Genomic DNA, 12,890 nt, shown 5'->3' on the forward strand with positions numbered 1-12,890 from the left:
TATAATTATTGATGGTTTCTTTCTTATAAATTCCATAAATTTTCGTTTTTCTCCAACAATTTATATATGATTATTCTCTTTCAGAAATTGATATCAGATATTTAATATATTTAAATTTTAATTTTTAAATTTTATTTTAGAAACACTTGAAGGTTATATTTACATTTTAAATTTTATTTTAGAAACACTTGAAAGTTACCGTAACAACTTTTTCTTTTTTAAACAATTTTTGACTGCTAAACCTAAATGGCTGATCTAGCAATCCCATAAAAAAAAAACATGCTAATTATTAATCTATATGACGATATTTTATGAGAATATACCATAGACCGTGGACCATGGACTATTGCTGAAAGCCATAATATTTCTTTCTTTATTTATTTACTATTATTATTTTCCAAAACACACGTATCTTAGTATGGATTAAAAGGGTGGGATAAATTCATTTATTATTATTATTTTCCAAAACACACGTATCTTGAAGTTTTGGAACAATGATTTTTTTTTTTTTAAATTTAAAGTAAGTATTTGTTTTAAGGTATTGAAATCGAAATTGAAAAATTGGAATTTAATATTATATTTATTGATGCAGAAATTGATACTAAAATTTTTATTTTTATTTTAAAATATCAATATTTTAATACCTCTAAAAAATAAAAGACACATGAAATTAAAAATTTTGGAAATAAAAATTAGAATTTTAATAAATTTTTTTTTCAAATGCTCTCGTTTAAAATTTCATATTTTAAATTTATCTTTCACCTCTAACTTCACCACTCAATTTAACAGCAACAAAATATTTTATAAATCAGATTCTACAGTAACAATAATATCAAAAACAAGAACAGTTTCATAAAAAAACAACAATTTTAGAATAGAATAAAAAAAATAGTAAGACATAAAAGTGACACCGCAACGTAGTTAGAACAGAGACAACACAGCAAATACAAAAGATAAAGATGACACGATAGACTATCGACGAGCATAGAGATAGAGAACAGAGCTGCAATAGATTTGACCCTAACTGCAAGATCGGCTATAGTAGGTTTGGCTCTATCTATCTCGCAGACGGTGAATATAACAATGACAGAAAAGAGAAAGAAAAAGAAAAATAGAAATCGGTGGATGGATTTAGAGTTTGTTTTTTTAATTAATAAGATTATTTTAGTAATTTCAAATATTTTGATATTTATTTTTATTTAAAATCAAATAAAATATTGAGATGTAATTTAATTTTGTATATTTTATATTAAATATAATATTAAAATTATTTTAATTTTAATTTTTTAATTTTTGTCTTTTAATTTCAGTCTTAATATCTCTTTCAAACGTTATATATTAAAGTTTAAAAAAAAATAAAATAAAATAATAAAAAAATATCTTACATGTCTTCTAGAGTTTGGATGAATCAATAATGTATGTGTTGGGCTGAGTCAGTTTTTTTTTGGTGACTTGATGGAATTGTTTTTGGGCTGAGTCAGTTTAAAACAATTATGGTGCCTTTATACGATAGTCATATTATATAATGCCATGTTATAACCATATGAGGACCTTATCTCTTTACTGTTAAGAATTTGATTTTAGTTTTGGGTATGAAAAACACTTAAAATTTTACACTAATTATTTTATTATTTATTGAAGTGTTTATAAATTAATTAAAAAATTAGTTATTAATTTATTGTATACGATAAAAATAAAAAATAAAAAAATTAGTTCACACTAAAAATTAATAATTAAATTAATTATGTATTTATATATAAATATATATATTATTTAATTTATTTTTAATATATATTTTATATTTTAATATATACTTTATAATTATAATTGATTTTTAGTATTCAGGTAATATAATTAAAAAAATATGACAATTTTATAGAATTTTATTAATTTGTATCTTAAGCATATAAGTTAAATATAGTATAAAAAATATTATAAAAATTAATTTTTTTATTTTTTTATTTTTTTGTATAAGATATAAAAAAATATAATACTTGACAAAATAAAATATGTTAATTCTTTAATTTGGAGTTTATTTAGGATGAAGTTAAATATGTAACTATTTTAAAAATAGAAAATTTTTTCCACTTTTCATTATGAAGAATGCCACTCAACTATTTTATATTTGTCTTCCACTACTATGTATAAAGAATTTAGCTATGTATAATTAATGGTTTCTTTCCTACAAATTCCATAATTTTTTATTTTTCTCCAACAATTTATATATGATTATTCTCTTTGAAATTGACATCAGATATTTAATATATTTAAATTTTAAATTTTATTTTAGAAACACTTGAAGGTTACCATAACAATTTTTTCTTTGTAAAACAATTTTTGACTGCTAAACCTAAATGGTTGATCTAGGGTTCAAAATTTCATATTTTAAATTTATTTTTCACTTCTAATTTCACCACTCAATTTAACAACAACAAAATAATTTTATAAATCAGATTCTACAGTAACAATAATATAAAAAACAAGAGACAACACAGTAACGTAAAATAATAATCTCAGAATAGAATAAAGAAAAGAATGGTAAGAGATAGAGGTGACACCACAAAGGACAAAGATGGCACGGTGGACTATCGACGAGCACAGAGATAGAGAACGAGAACAGAAGTGCAATAGATTTGACTCTAAGTGCAAGATCGGCTAGAACAGGTTTGGCTCTATCTATCTTGTAAACGGTGAAAATGACCATGACATGAGAGAGAAAAAGAAAAAAAAAAACGGAAATTGGTAGACGGTGAAGATGACCACGACAGGAAAGAGATAGATCGATTTAGAGTTTTTGTTTTTGAATTAATAAGATTATTTTAATAATTTCAAATATTTTGATATTTATTTTTATCTAAAATCAAATAAGATATTGAGATGTAATTTAATTTTATATATTTTATATTAAATATAATATTAACATTATTTTAATTTCAATTTTTTAATTTTTGTCTCTCAATTTTAGTGTTAATATCTCTTTCAAACGTTATATATTAAAGTTTAAAAAAAATAAAATAAAATAATAATAAAATACCTTACATATTTTCTAGAGTTTGGATGAATCAATAATTTATGTGTTGGGCTGAGTCAGTTTAAAACAATTATGGTGCCTTTATTCGATAGTCATATTATATAATGTCATGTTATAACCATATGAGGACCTTATCTCTTTACTGTTAAGAATTTGATTTTAGTTTTGGGTATGAAAAACACTTAAAATTTTACACTAATTATTTTATTATTTATTGAAGTGTTTATAAATTAATAAAAGTTTAATTATTAATTTATTGTATACGATAAAAATAAAAAATAAAAAATTAGTTCACACTAAAAACTAATAGTTAAATTAATTATTTATTTATATATAAATATATATTATTTAATTTATTTTTAATATATATTTTATATTTTAATATATATTTTATTATTATAATTGATTTTTAGTATTCAGGTAATATAATTAAAAAAATATGACACAATTTTATAGAATTTTATTAATTTGTATCTTAAGCATATAAGTTAAATATAGCATAAAAAAATAAAAATATTATAAAAATTAATTTTTTTTATATTTTTAATATATAAAAAAAATTAAATGACAAAATAATTTTATAAATCAGATTCTACAGTAACAATAATATAAAAAAGAAGAGGAATTTCATAAAAAATAATAATCTCAGAATAAAATAAAAAAAAAAATAATAAGACATAAAAGTGACACCGCAACATAAAATTAGAATAGAGACAATACAGTAAGCACAAAGAACAAAGATAGCACGGTGGACTATCGGCAGCACAGAGATAGAGAACAGGTGGACTATCGGCGGCACAAAGATAGAGAACAGGTGGACTATCGGCGAGCACAGAAATAGAGAACAGAAGTGCAATAGATTTAACCCTAAGTGCAAGATCGGCTATAGTAGGTTTGGTTCTATCTACCTCGTAGACGGTGAAGATGACCATGACAAGAGAGAGATAAAGAAAAAGAAAAACGGAAACTCGGGTAGATCAATTTAGAGTTTTTGCTTTTTTAATTAATAAGATTATTTTAATAATTTCAAATATTTTGATATCTATTTTTATCTAAAATCAAATAAAATATCGAGACAGTCACAAAAACATAAGATATTGAGACGTAATTTAATTTTATATACTTTATATTAAATGTAATATTAATATTATTTTAATTTCAATTTTTTAATTTTTGTTTCTCAATTTTAGTTTTAATATCTCTTTCAAATGTTATATATTAAAGTTTAAAAAAAATAAAATAAAATAATAATAAAATATCTTACATGTCTTCTAGAATTTGGATGAATCAATAATGTATGTGTTGGGCTGAGTCCGTTTAAAACAATTATGGTGCCTTTATACGATAGTCATATTATATAATGTCATGTTATAACCATATGAGGACCTTATCTCTTTACTATTAAGAATTTGATTTTAGTTTTGGGTATGAAAAACACTTAAAATTTTACACTAATTATTTTATTATTTATTGAAGTGTTTATAAATTAAGAAAAAAATTAGTTATTAATTTATTGTATACGATAAAAATAAAAAATAAAAAAATTAATTCACACTAAAAATTAATAATTAAATTAATTATGTATTTATATATAAATATATATTATTTAATTTATTTTTAATATATATTTTATATTTTAATATATACTTTATAATTATAATTGATTTTTAGTATTCAGGTAATATAATTAAAAAAATATGACACAATTTTATAGAATTTTATTAATTTGTATCTTAAGCATATAAGTTAAATATAGTATAAAAAAATAAAAAATATTATAAAAATTAATTTTTTATATTTTTAATATATTAAAAAAAATTAAATAACAAAATAATTTTATAAATCAGATTCTACAGTAACAATAATATAAAAAACAAGAGCAATTTTATAAAAAATAATAATCTCAGAATAGAATAAAAAAAAAATGGTAAGACATAGAAGTGACACCGCAACGTAAAATTAGAACAGAGATAACACAGCAAACACAAAAAACAAAGATGACACAGTAGATTATCGGCAAGCACAGAGATAGAGAACAGGTGGACTATCGACGAGCACAGAGATAGAGAACAAAAGTGCAAGATCGGCTATAGCAAATTTGGCTTTATCTACCTCGGATGGTGAAGATGACCATGACAAGAGAGAGAAAAAGAAAAAGAAAAACGGAAACGAATAGATCAATTTAGAGTTTTTGTTTTTTTAATTAATAAAATTATTTTAATAATTTCAAATATTTTGATATCTATTTTTATCTAAAATTAAATAAGATATCGAAACAGTCACAAAAAAAAATAAGATAGTGAGACGTAATTTAATTTTGTATACTTTATATTAAATGTAATATTAACATTATTTCAATTTCAATTTTTTAATTTTTGTTTCTCAATTTTAGTCTTAATATTTCTTTCAAACCTTATATATTAAAGTAAAAAAAAAAATAAAATAAAATAATAATAAAATATCTTACATGTCTTCTAGATTTTTTTTTTTTTTGGTCAGGATGTCTTCTAGAGTTTGGATGAATCCATAATGTATGTGTTGGGCTGAGTCGGTTTAAAACAATTATGGTGCCTTTATACGATAGTCATATTATATAATGTCATGTTATAACCATATAAGTTAAATATAGTATAAAAAATATTATAAAAATTAATTTTTTTTATATTTTTAATATATTAAAAAAATTATTATTATATTTTTAAAATGTGTCTTTAGTCTTTACAACAAAAATTACGTAAATCCGTAGTATTATTATAAATTCAAAGATAACTAAGACTACATACACCACAAAGAAATCTCAGAACCTCCACACTCAAATCCTGGTGAGTACTAATTATTCTATTTCCATCTCAATTTTTTAACCCTTTCCTTTCCTTTTTTTTTTTAATTTTCAATAAAGATTCTGTCTTTAATTTCTTTTAAAAATTGCCTTTAATCTTTCTTTCCCCCAGTGATGTTGGTTTGGTTTGGGTATCGTGTATATATATAGTATATACGATATACACAGTATATTCTTCAATCTCGCGAAGGAGATAACACTCATAAACGAAATCTTTGTTTTTTTTTCCTTCCAAAAAAGGGTTTTTCTCTTACTTTGCATGGAAGAGAGGTGGATTGCCAAAGCCTGAGCTAGAAAGAAGAAAGAAAAGTCGCTTTTTGAATCCAAGGTGAGTAGTACTACTATTAGAATCTTTCTTTTGTCTTTTCAATGCGATTTGTGATTGAATATCAATGTTCATATCTTGTTTCATCAATTGCGTTTGTGCTGTTTGTGTTAATGCTTCTGATGAATTGGTTTTGGTTCTGCTTGGTTTTTTTGGAATTCATGTTTATGCAGCTCTTGATTTTGAACTTTTGATGCTCCTTTTGCATAATTTACGTCTGTTAATGTGAATTGTGTAATTGTTTTGTAAATGTATGTTTGTTGTAGCTATAACCAGCTCATTCACAGTGATTTCAATGTGAATTTTGTTAATTGATTAACGACACCCACCACCTGTTTGTTCTTGGTCTCAGCTCGGTTATGTCTTTTTCTTATTTTATCTTTTGCGGAAGTGAAATTAATTAGTGAATCAATTATTATCTTGCTCTTAACAACCACATGACTGATTAAACTGTTCAATGGTTGGTAGATTTTGGGTTAACTATTTTATTTGATAATTCATATCCTTGCTCTTATATTTGGATTCAAGATTAGGGGGTTGTTAGATCATAAAGCAGTTACTTGTATATGATGTTCTTGAGCTAAGGTTGCAATTGGAGGCTTTGCAAGGCCTTTTAGTTTGATGAGTTTAGTCACAATAACGATACATGCTCCTGAACAATTCTGAAAATGTATCGTGATCTTCCTTTAGTAGGAATTTAAATTCATATTGGTACTCATTTGATCACTTGTAATTCCACGATTCAAAGGGATTTTTATCAGGCGCAGAGCTAGGTTAGTTTTGTAAGGGGGGCCAAAATTAAAAAATCATGGGGAACTAAACTGAAAAATACAGATAATCTGCATGAGACATTTGAAGGTTGGGGGTCATCATCCCCCTTTGCTTATATGAGGCTCTGACTCTGATTTTTATGTCTCTAATGATGGCATTGGTGTTTTATTGTTTAATATCTGTCATTTATGTTCCCTTTCTTTGTCTATTCAACTGCTCAGCACAGTCTTAAATAAATAGTAGTGGTAGTTGAAAATGAAATATCAAACGGTAGCCTATGGATTGTAGTAATTGTTTAATGAAGTCTGAAAATCACTTTTTTGTGCCGGTAGTGACTTGTTATGTACATCAAAGGGTAGTATCAAATTCAGTCATTAATTGAATTGTGTCATTTAATTGAACCACAAGAGTGGAAATTCTATTGAAATTTCATCTACATTCAATTTGTTTGAGGATTGGTTTAGAAAACTTTATTAGCCAAATATATAATACAAATTCTCTTAAGGGTATCTGATGCCTTTTAATATGATGTATATAATGGCTATGACTAATAGTGGATTATCGATGAAACAGCAGCTACTCATAGTGGTTTCATCAAGCCTTTTCATCATATTGTCCATACTCCCTAAATTGTTGATGCCTGCTGTTATTGGTGTTGCTTCTTTAATGATAGGAGGAGTGTATGCTTTTGTTATATTTTCTTTCCAACTCTAAAGATTGTATTTTCGGTAATATATTGTAGATGGAAGCACATAGCTCTAAGGATGCACAAGTCATTCAAATAAGTGAAGATCATGATGAAACAAGGAATCCAGGAGGGAGTAAGATCTGTAGTGAAGCGCCATGTGGTTTTGCAGATGCAGGATCCATCTCTAAAGATTCTGAGGAACGATCAACTTCCATGCGAAAGCTTTTGATAGCAGTGGGCCTTTGTTTTGTTTTCATGACTGTTGAAGTAATTGGAGGGATCAAAGCCAACAGTCTTGCAATATTAACTGATGCGGCACATTTGCTTTCAGATGTTGCAGCCTTTGCCATCTCCTTATTTTCGTTATGGGCTGCTGGATGGGAAGCTACCCCCCGCCAATCGTATGGATTTTTTAGAATAGAGATTCTTGGAGCTTTGGTTTCCATCCAAATGATATGGTTGCTTGCTGGAATTCTGGTATACGAAGCAATCGACAGAATGGTAGCTGGTCCTCGTGAGGTGGATGGCTTTCTAATGTTTTTAGTTTCTGCATTTGGTCTAGTGGTCAACATCATCATGGCTGTGCTATTGGGCCACGATCATGGACATGGACATGGGCATGGGCATGGGCATGGCCACGGCCACGAACACGGACACGGGCATGAACACGGGCAAGAGCATGGCCATGATGATCATGGCCATGGCCATGGATTCACCTTGTCTACACATGATCATCATCCTCATCATCATCATCATACAAGTGACGTGCACCATCTTGCTCATGATGATCACACACACCATGGTGATGAAAACTCTCCAAAAGAGGGACATCATGGGCATAATCATGCTCACCAGGATGTTACTAAACCACTTCTTGGTGAACCTGAACCAGAGAAGAAGAAGCGATTTAACATAAATGTACAGGGTGCTTATCTCCATGTCCTCGGGGACTCTATCCAAAGTGTTGGTGTAATGATCGGTGGAGCAATCATATGGTATAAGCCTGAGTGGCAGATAGTTGATTTGATCTGTACTCTAATCTTTTCGGTAATTGTTCTGGGGACGACTATCAATATGCTTCGAAACATATTGGAGGTACTGATGGAGAGCACACCGCGAGAGATCGATGCTACTAAGCTGGAAAGTGGGCTGCTGGAGATGGAAGAAGTAGTGGCTGTTCATGAGCTGCATATATGGGCCATAACCGTCGGTAAAATCTTGCTAGCTTGCCATGTTAAAATCAGACCCGACGCCGATGCAGACATGGTCCTAGACAAGGTTATTGACTACATCAAAAGGGTCCATAACATCAGCCATGTTACAATACAGATAGAGCGTTAGTTCTTTTTTCCGTCAGGTGTTGAGATTATGAGGGAAGGATTTAGTTTAGACTTGGGGCATTATCATGTTTCTAGAACTCAAATTTCTCTATGACAATAATGCTAGCAGATTTTCTTTAGCAGTAGCAGTTTTTAAGATTGTTGATATTGAGAATTAGATATTTTGCATGCCAAATTTTCAAGCTACTAGACATTGTAAGCCAAATTTTCGCCATATTCCATAGTTCTTAGCATTGTATTGGATATTTTGAGTTGAATTGTTACCTGGTAGTTGAATCTAAACCATTGAAATGATCCTAAATGGTTAAGATCCAAGAATTTCTGTACTCACAAAATTACAAGGTTCACTGAAGAATTGGCCAGTTTGAAAGTTTGAATCTTTGTTTGTTGCATCACAAGAGTGCCTTGGTCATATAAAAAATCCATTGTTACTTCTAAGAATCAAAAGGGTCCCCATCACACAGATTGGCACCTGCAAACTGTGTTTTAGAGTGTGTATTTTACTGACAAATTCAATGTCACAAGCACGTGAGACTGTAACTGTTTCTCAGAAATTTGTTTTGGTGATGGTGGCTATGACAAAATTTTACACCTCACTCTACCTAATGTAACTTTTTAGTGTCTATATGGATGGATAGTCACATCACCTGAATATATATATCTCTTAAGGTAGATTCCGTTTGAAATTTTCTCTCTTTGTTGTAAAGGGGTGTTTGTATTTAGGTATTTGAGTGGGATATGATTAAATTTAATTAGTACACGTTCATTTTCTGGGTGTTTGTTTCATTTTTGCTTTTACAAATGAGTATTCGTGGGGATATAAAATTTTACCTATTCGGTGGTATGGTAAGAGAGAAACTCAGAAAATTCAAATAAACAATAAAAATTTATTTAAAATGTAAACAGATCAAATAGTAGATAATCGACTTTATTTTGTGAAATAAGGCTAAATTGTTATTAATGGATATGAAGTTAAGGATGATAATACTACTTGAATCTGCGAGTATTCACCTACAGGACGAATTGTCTCTGTTTTCGTGGCAAATTTTGTCATGGGACGAGTGAGTCGGAGTTAGTATGTACCTACTCAGATAAATATATAATTATTATAATATATAAAAAATAATGAAAAAAATAAATTTATAAAGTTATAAAGTAGGATTTTAGTTAAGCATATAATATATATATTGTCGTTCATTTATATATATATTTTAATGTTAGAACCTAAATTTTATCAATTTAAATAAAAACAATGACTAAAAAAAATTTAAAATGGACATAACAAATAGACAAGAGTGGAACGAGTTCTAAATAAAATATGATATAGAAACTGGTTGGATAGCGCTAAAATCTACTCCTATCCGTCCCATTGTCATCCCTATGTATGGTTGGAGTTTGTGTGTTTAATAATTTTTATCAAAAAATGAGTTCTTGCTAATGCTACTTATGTTTGAAATTTATGTTATATGACTGAGTCAGTTGCTTTCACCGGGACAAAGATTTCTAACATAGTAAGGTGTGTGCTTGGTTTATAGTTGTTCAACCACAACTTAACTAATTAACTACAAAGCAATGCAACCTTCTTTTTTTTGTAAATTCTGTTCAAACAATGATATATCAAATTAAAATTTACTTTGTTTACTTCAAACAATGATTTGGAATAATCATCCATTGTTAAAACAAACAAACACACTAGTTTCGGTGAATCAACAAAGTTAGAACCTGCTCCTTTTCTCTCCTACACATGAAGTCCTTTGTAAAATTCGAGAAGATTCTTTGGTCAATGTCTGATGAGCAAAGAGTTGAGTAACAGAGATTTTTGTATATTATGTAAATATTTATTTCAAAATTTTTCTATAGTTTTAGAAAACCTTTTTAATAATTTTGTCCAACTAACGTAACTTTGATGGATATATAATTAATTTCTATATTTTATTATTAGAATTGTCAATACTTGAATATTTTACAGTATAGTTAAAAAAAAGTAAATACTAAATACTAACATATTCTGAAAAAAAAATAAGAAATGCAATATTTTTCTAAAAATCAATTTGTTATTAAACGTAAAAAATATAAAATATAAAATATAAAATAAAATATTTTAAATTTTAAATCTTAAATTTGAATAAAGAATTAAGATTTATCTAATTAATAAAAAAAAGTACTCTTCACTTATTAGAAAACGTTTAAAAATAAACCTTAAAAGTAATATTTATTGATAAATAGTGCTATTTTGTTACGGGACAAAAATTAGTGTTGCCTAGAATTCACAAATATAATATATATTGTGTGTGTGTGTGTTTTAAAGGGTATAGACAAATCCAAGTTTTGCAGTGTCCTAAGATAGAGAGAAAGCTAAGAATGCTTCCTATTATTGTGATTGATGTCGTACAAATGATCATATAGGAGTTCCGATACTGCATTGCTTATGAATCCACAGTAACAAGGCAACAATGTAGCACCAAGATAGTATTCAAGTGATTTTTTGGTGGTGTTTCCAAGTTTTTTTGTTTATTTAATTTGTCCAAGGTAAAGTGTTTTCAATTTTTCATAGCAATCATGAAAATTGGTGACATGACATTTGCAGACAAAGGAAAAACATCCTAAAATTGCTCCTACCCCAATATAGACGGCATCTACAGTTATACATTATTATTATTATTATTATTATTATTATTATTATTATTATTATTATTATTATTATTATTTGTGTATTGTATAAGAAGAATATTGAATTTATTTATCACTTGTTTTTTGTGAGTTTATTTGACAGATTTAATGTGCATAAATGACATTATTCGATAAAAGCATGGATCATTCTAGAGATGTTCATGGATCAGATTCGATCAGCATATCCGCAGTGTTTATCTGAATTCAATCCGAAAGTTGCGGATATAGATCCGATTTGCAAAGTTATCAGATCGGATCGGATTTGATTCGCATACTAATAGGATTGGATTGCGAATTTTGTATAGATATTCGTATATCCAATCCGCATATCTGCGTATCCACAAAAATAAAGAAATAAATAATTAAGTAAATATTTTTTTATGTTTTATTTTAACTAATAATTATCATATGTATTATATTATTTTAATTTATTATTTAAAAAAAGTATGTTTAATACTTTTTAAGAGTAAACATATTTAAAAGAATAGAAAAAATAAATTTTATTGCTATTTTTTAATAAAAATAAGCTTTTTAAAAATATTTTTGTATTTTGTGGATATATCCGATATCCGATCCAATCTGATCCGCAACTGTGCGGATCGGATCTAAGTTTAAAAACTGCGAATATTGGATCTGATCTGATTCGATGATTTTAGTGCAGATCGGATCGAAATTTTGGCCATATACGATCCAATCTGATCTGCATTCACCCCTATATCATTTTAGAGAGCATTAGACAACACTTTAAGAGTTGGATAGAGAAGATTAATAGAAAAGAAGAGCGAAAAAAGTAGTTGACTAGGTTCTTGGCGGTAACTTAGAATATTTAAAAAGAAAGAAATGAAAGAATTTTTAAGAATAAAGAGATAAGTGTGTCCTTGTCAACAGACTCTTCTTGAGCTATAAAGAGTGATATGGTACTAACTTATTTGGTTATTGATGACAATATCAAAAATGATAATAAATTGTTTGTAAGCTGATTTTGTTATAGTCATTTTTTTTGGGTATTTTTTTTTGGTGTCTAAAGAACAAAAAAAAACACAAAACAATAAGACATAATGATTTGCTAAAAAGTTTCATAAGATTCAGACCAGATAATATGATTAGGATTACTTCTAAATTTATATCTAGCTATCCAATCTGCAACTTTATTTGTTTTCCTATATATCCAATCAAATTGCACGTACTAGGATTTTGATAATAACTCCTGAATTTCATTAATTAAA

The 12,890-nt window shown here is 27.3% G+C and overlaps 1 protein-coding gene across 1 annotated transcript; it reads left to right on the forward strand.

Moving 5' to 3' along the window:
- The first annotated feature begins 5,571 nt into the window (after positions 1–5,571).
- Positions 5,572–9,371, forward strand: LOC112726600 (metal tolerance protein A2). Its single transcript, XM_025776048.3, has 3 exons — positions 5,572–5,853; positions 6,111–6,198; positions 7,709–9,371. The coding sequence occupies exon 3, from the start codon at positions 7,709–7,711 to the stop codon at positions 8,993–8,995; it is 1,287 nt and encodes a 428-aa protein (XP_025631833.1). The 5' UTR covers positions 5,572–5,853; positions 6,111–6,198; the 3' UTR covers positions 8,996–9,371.
- The last annotated feature ends 3,519 nt before the right edge of the window (positions 9,372–12,890 follow it).

This window comes from Arachis hypogaea, chromosome 12 (genome assembly GCF_003086295.3).
Source record: "Arachis hypogaea cultivar Tifrunner chromosome 12, arahy.Tifrunner.gnm2.J5K5, whole genome shotgun sequence".
Classification (NCBI taxonomy): domain Eukaryota; kingdom Viridiplantae; phylum Streptophyta; class Magnoliopsida; order Fabales; family Fabaceae; genus Arachis; species Arachis hypogaea.

What these genes read in the sequence shown, in the direction of transcription:
- LOC112726600 (XM_025776048.3), top strand. Translation starts at nt 7,709, where the DNA reads ATGGAAGCACATAGCTCTAAGGATGCACAAGTCATTCAAATAAGTGAA.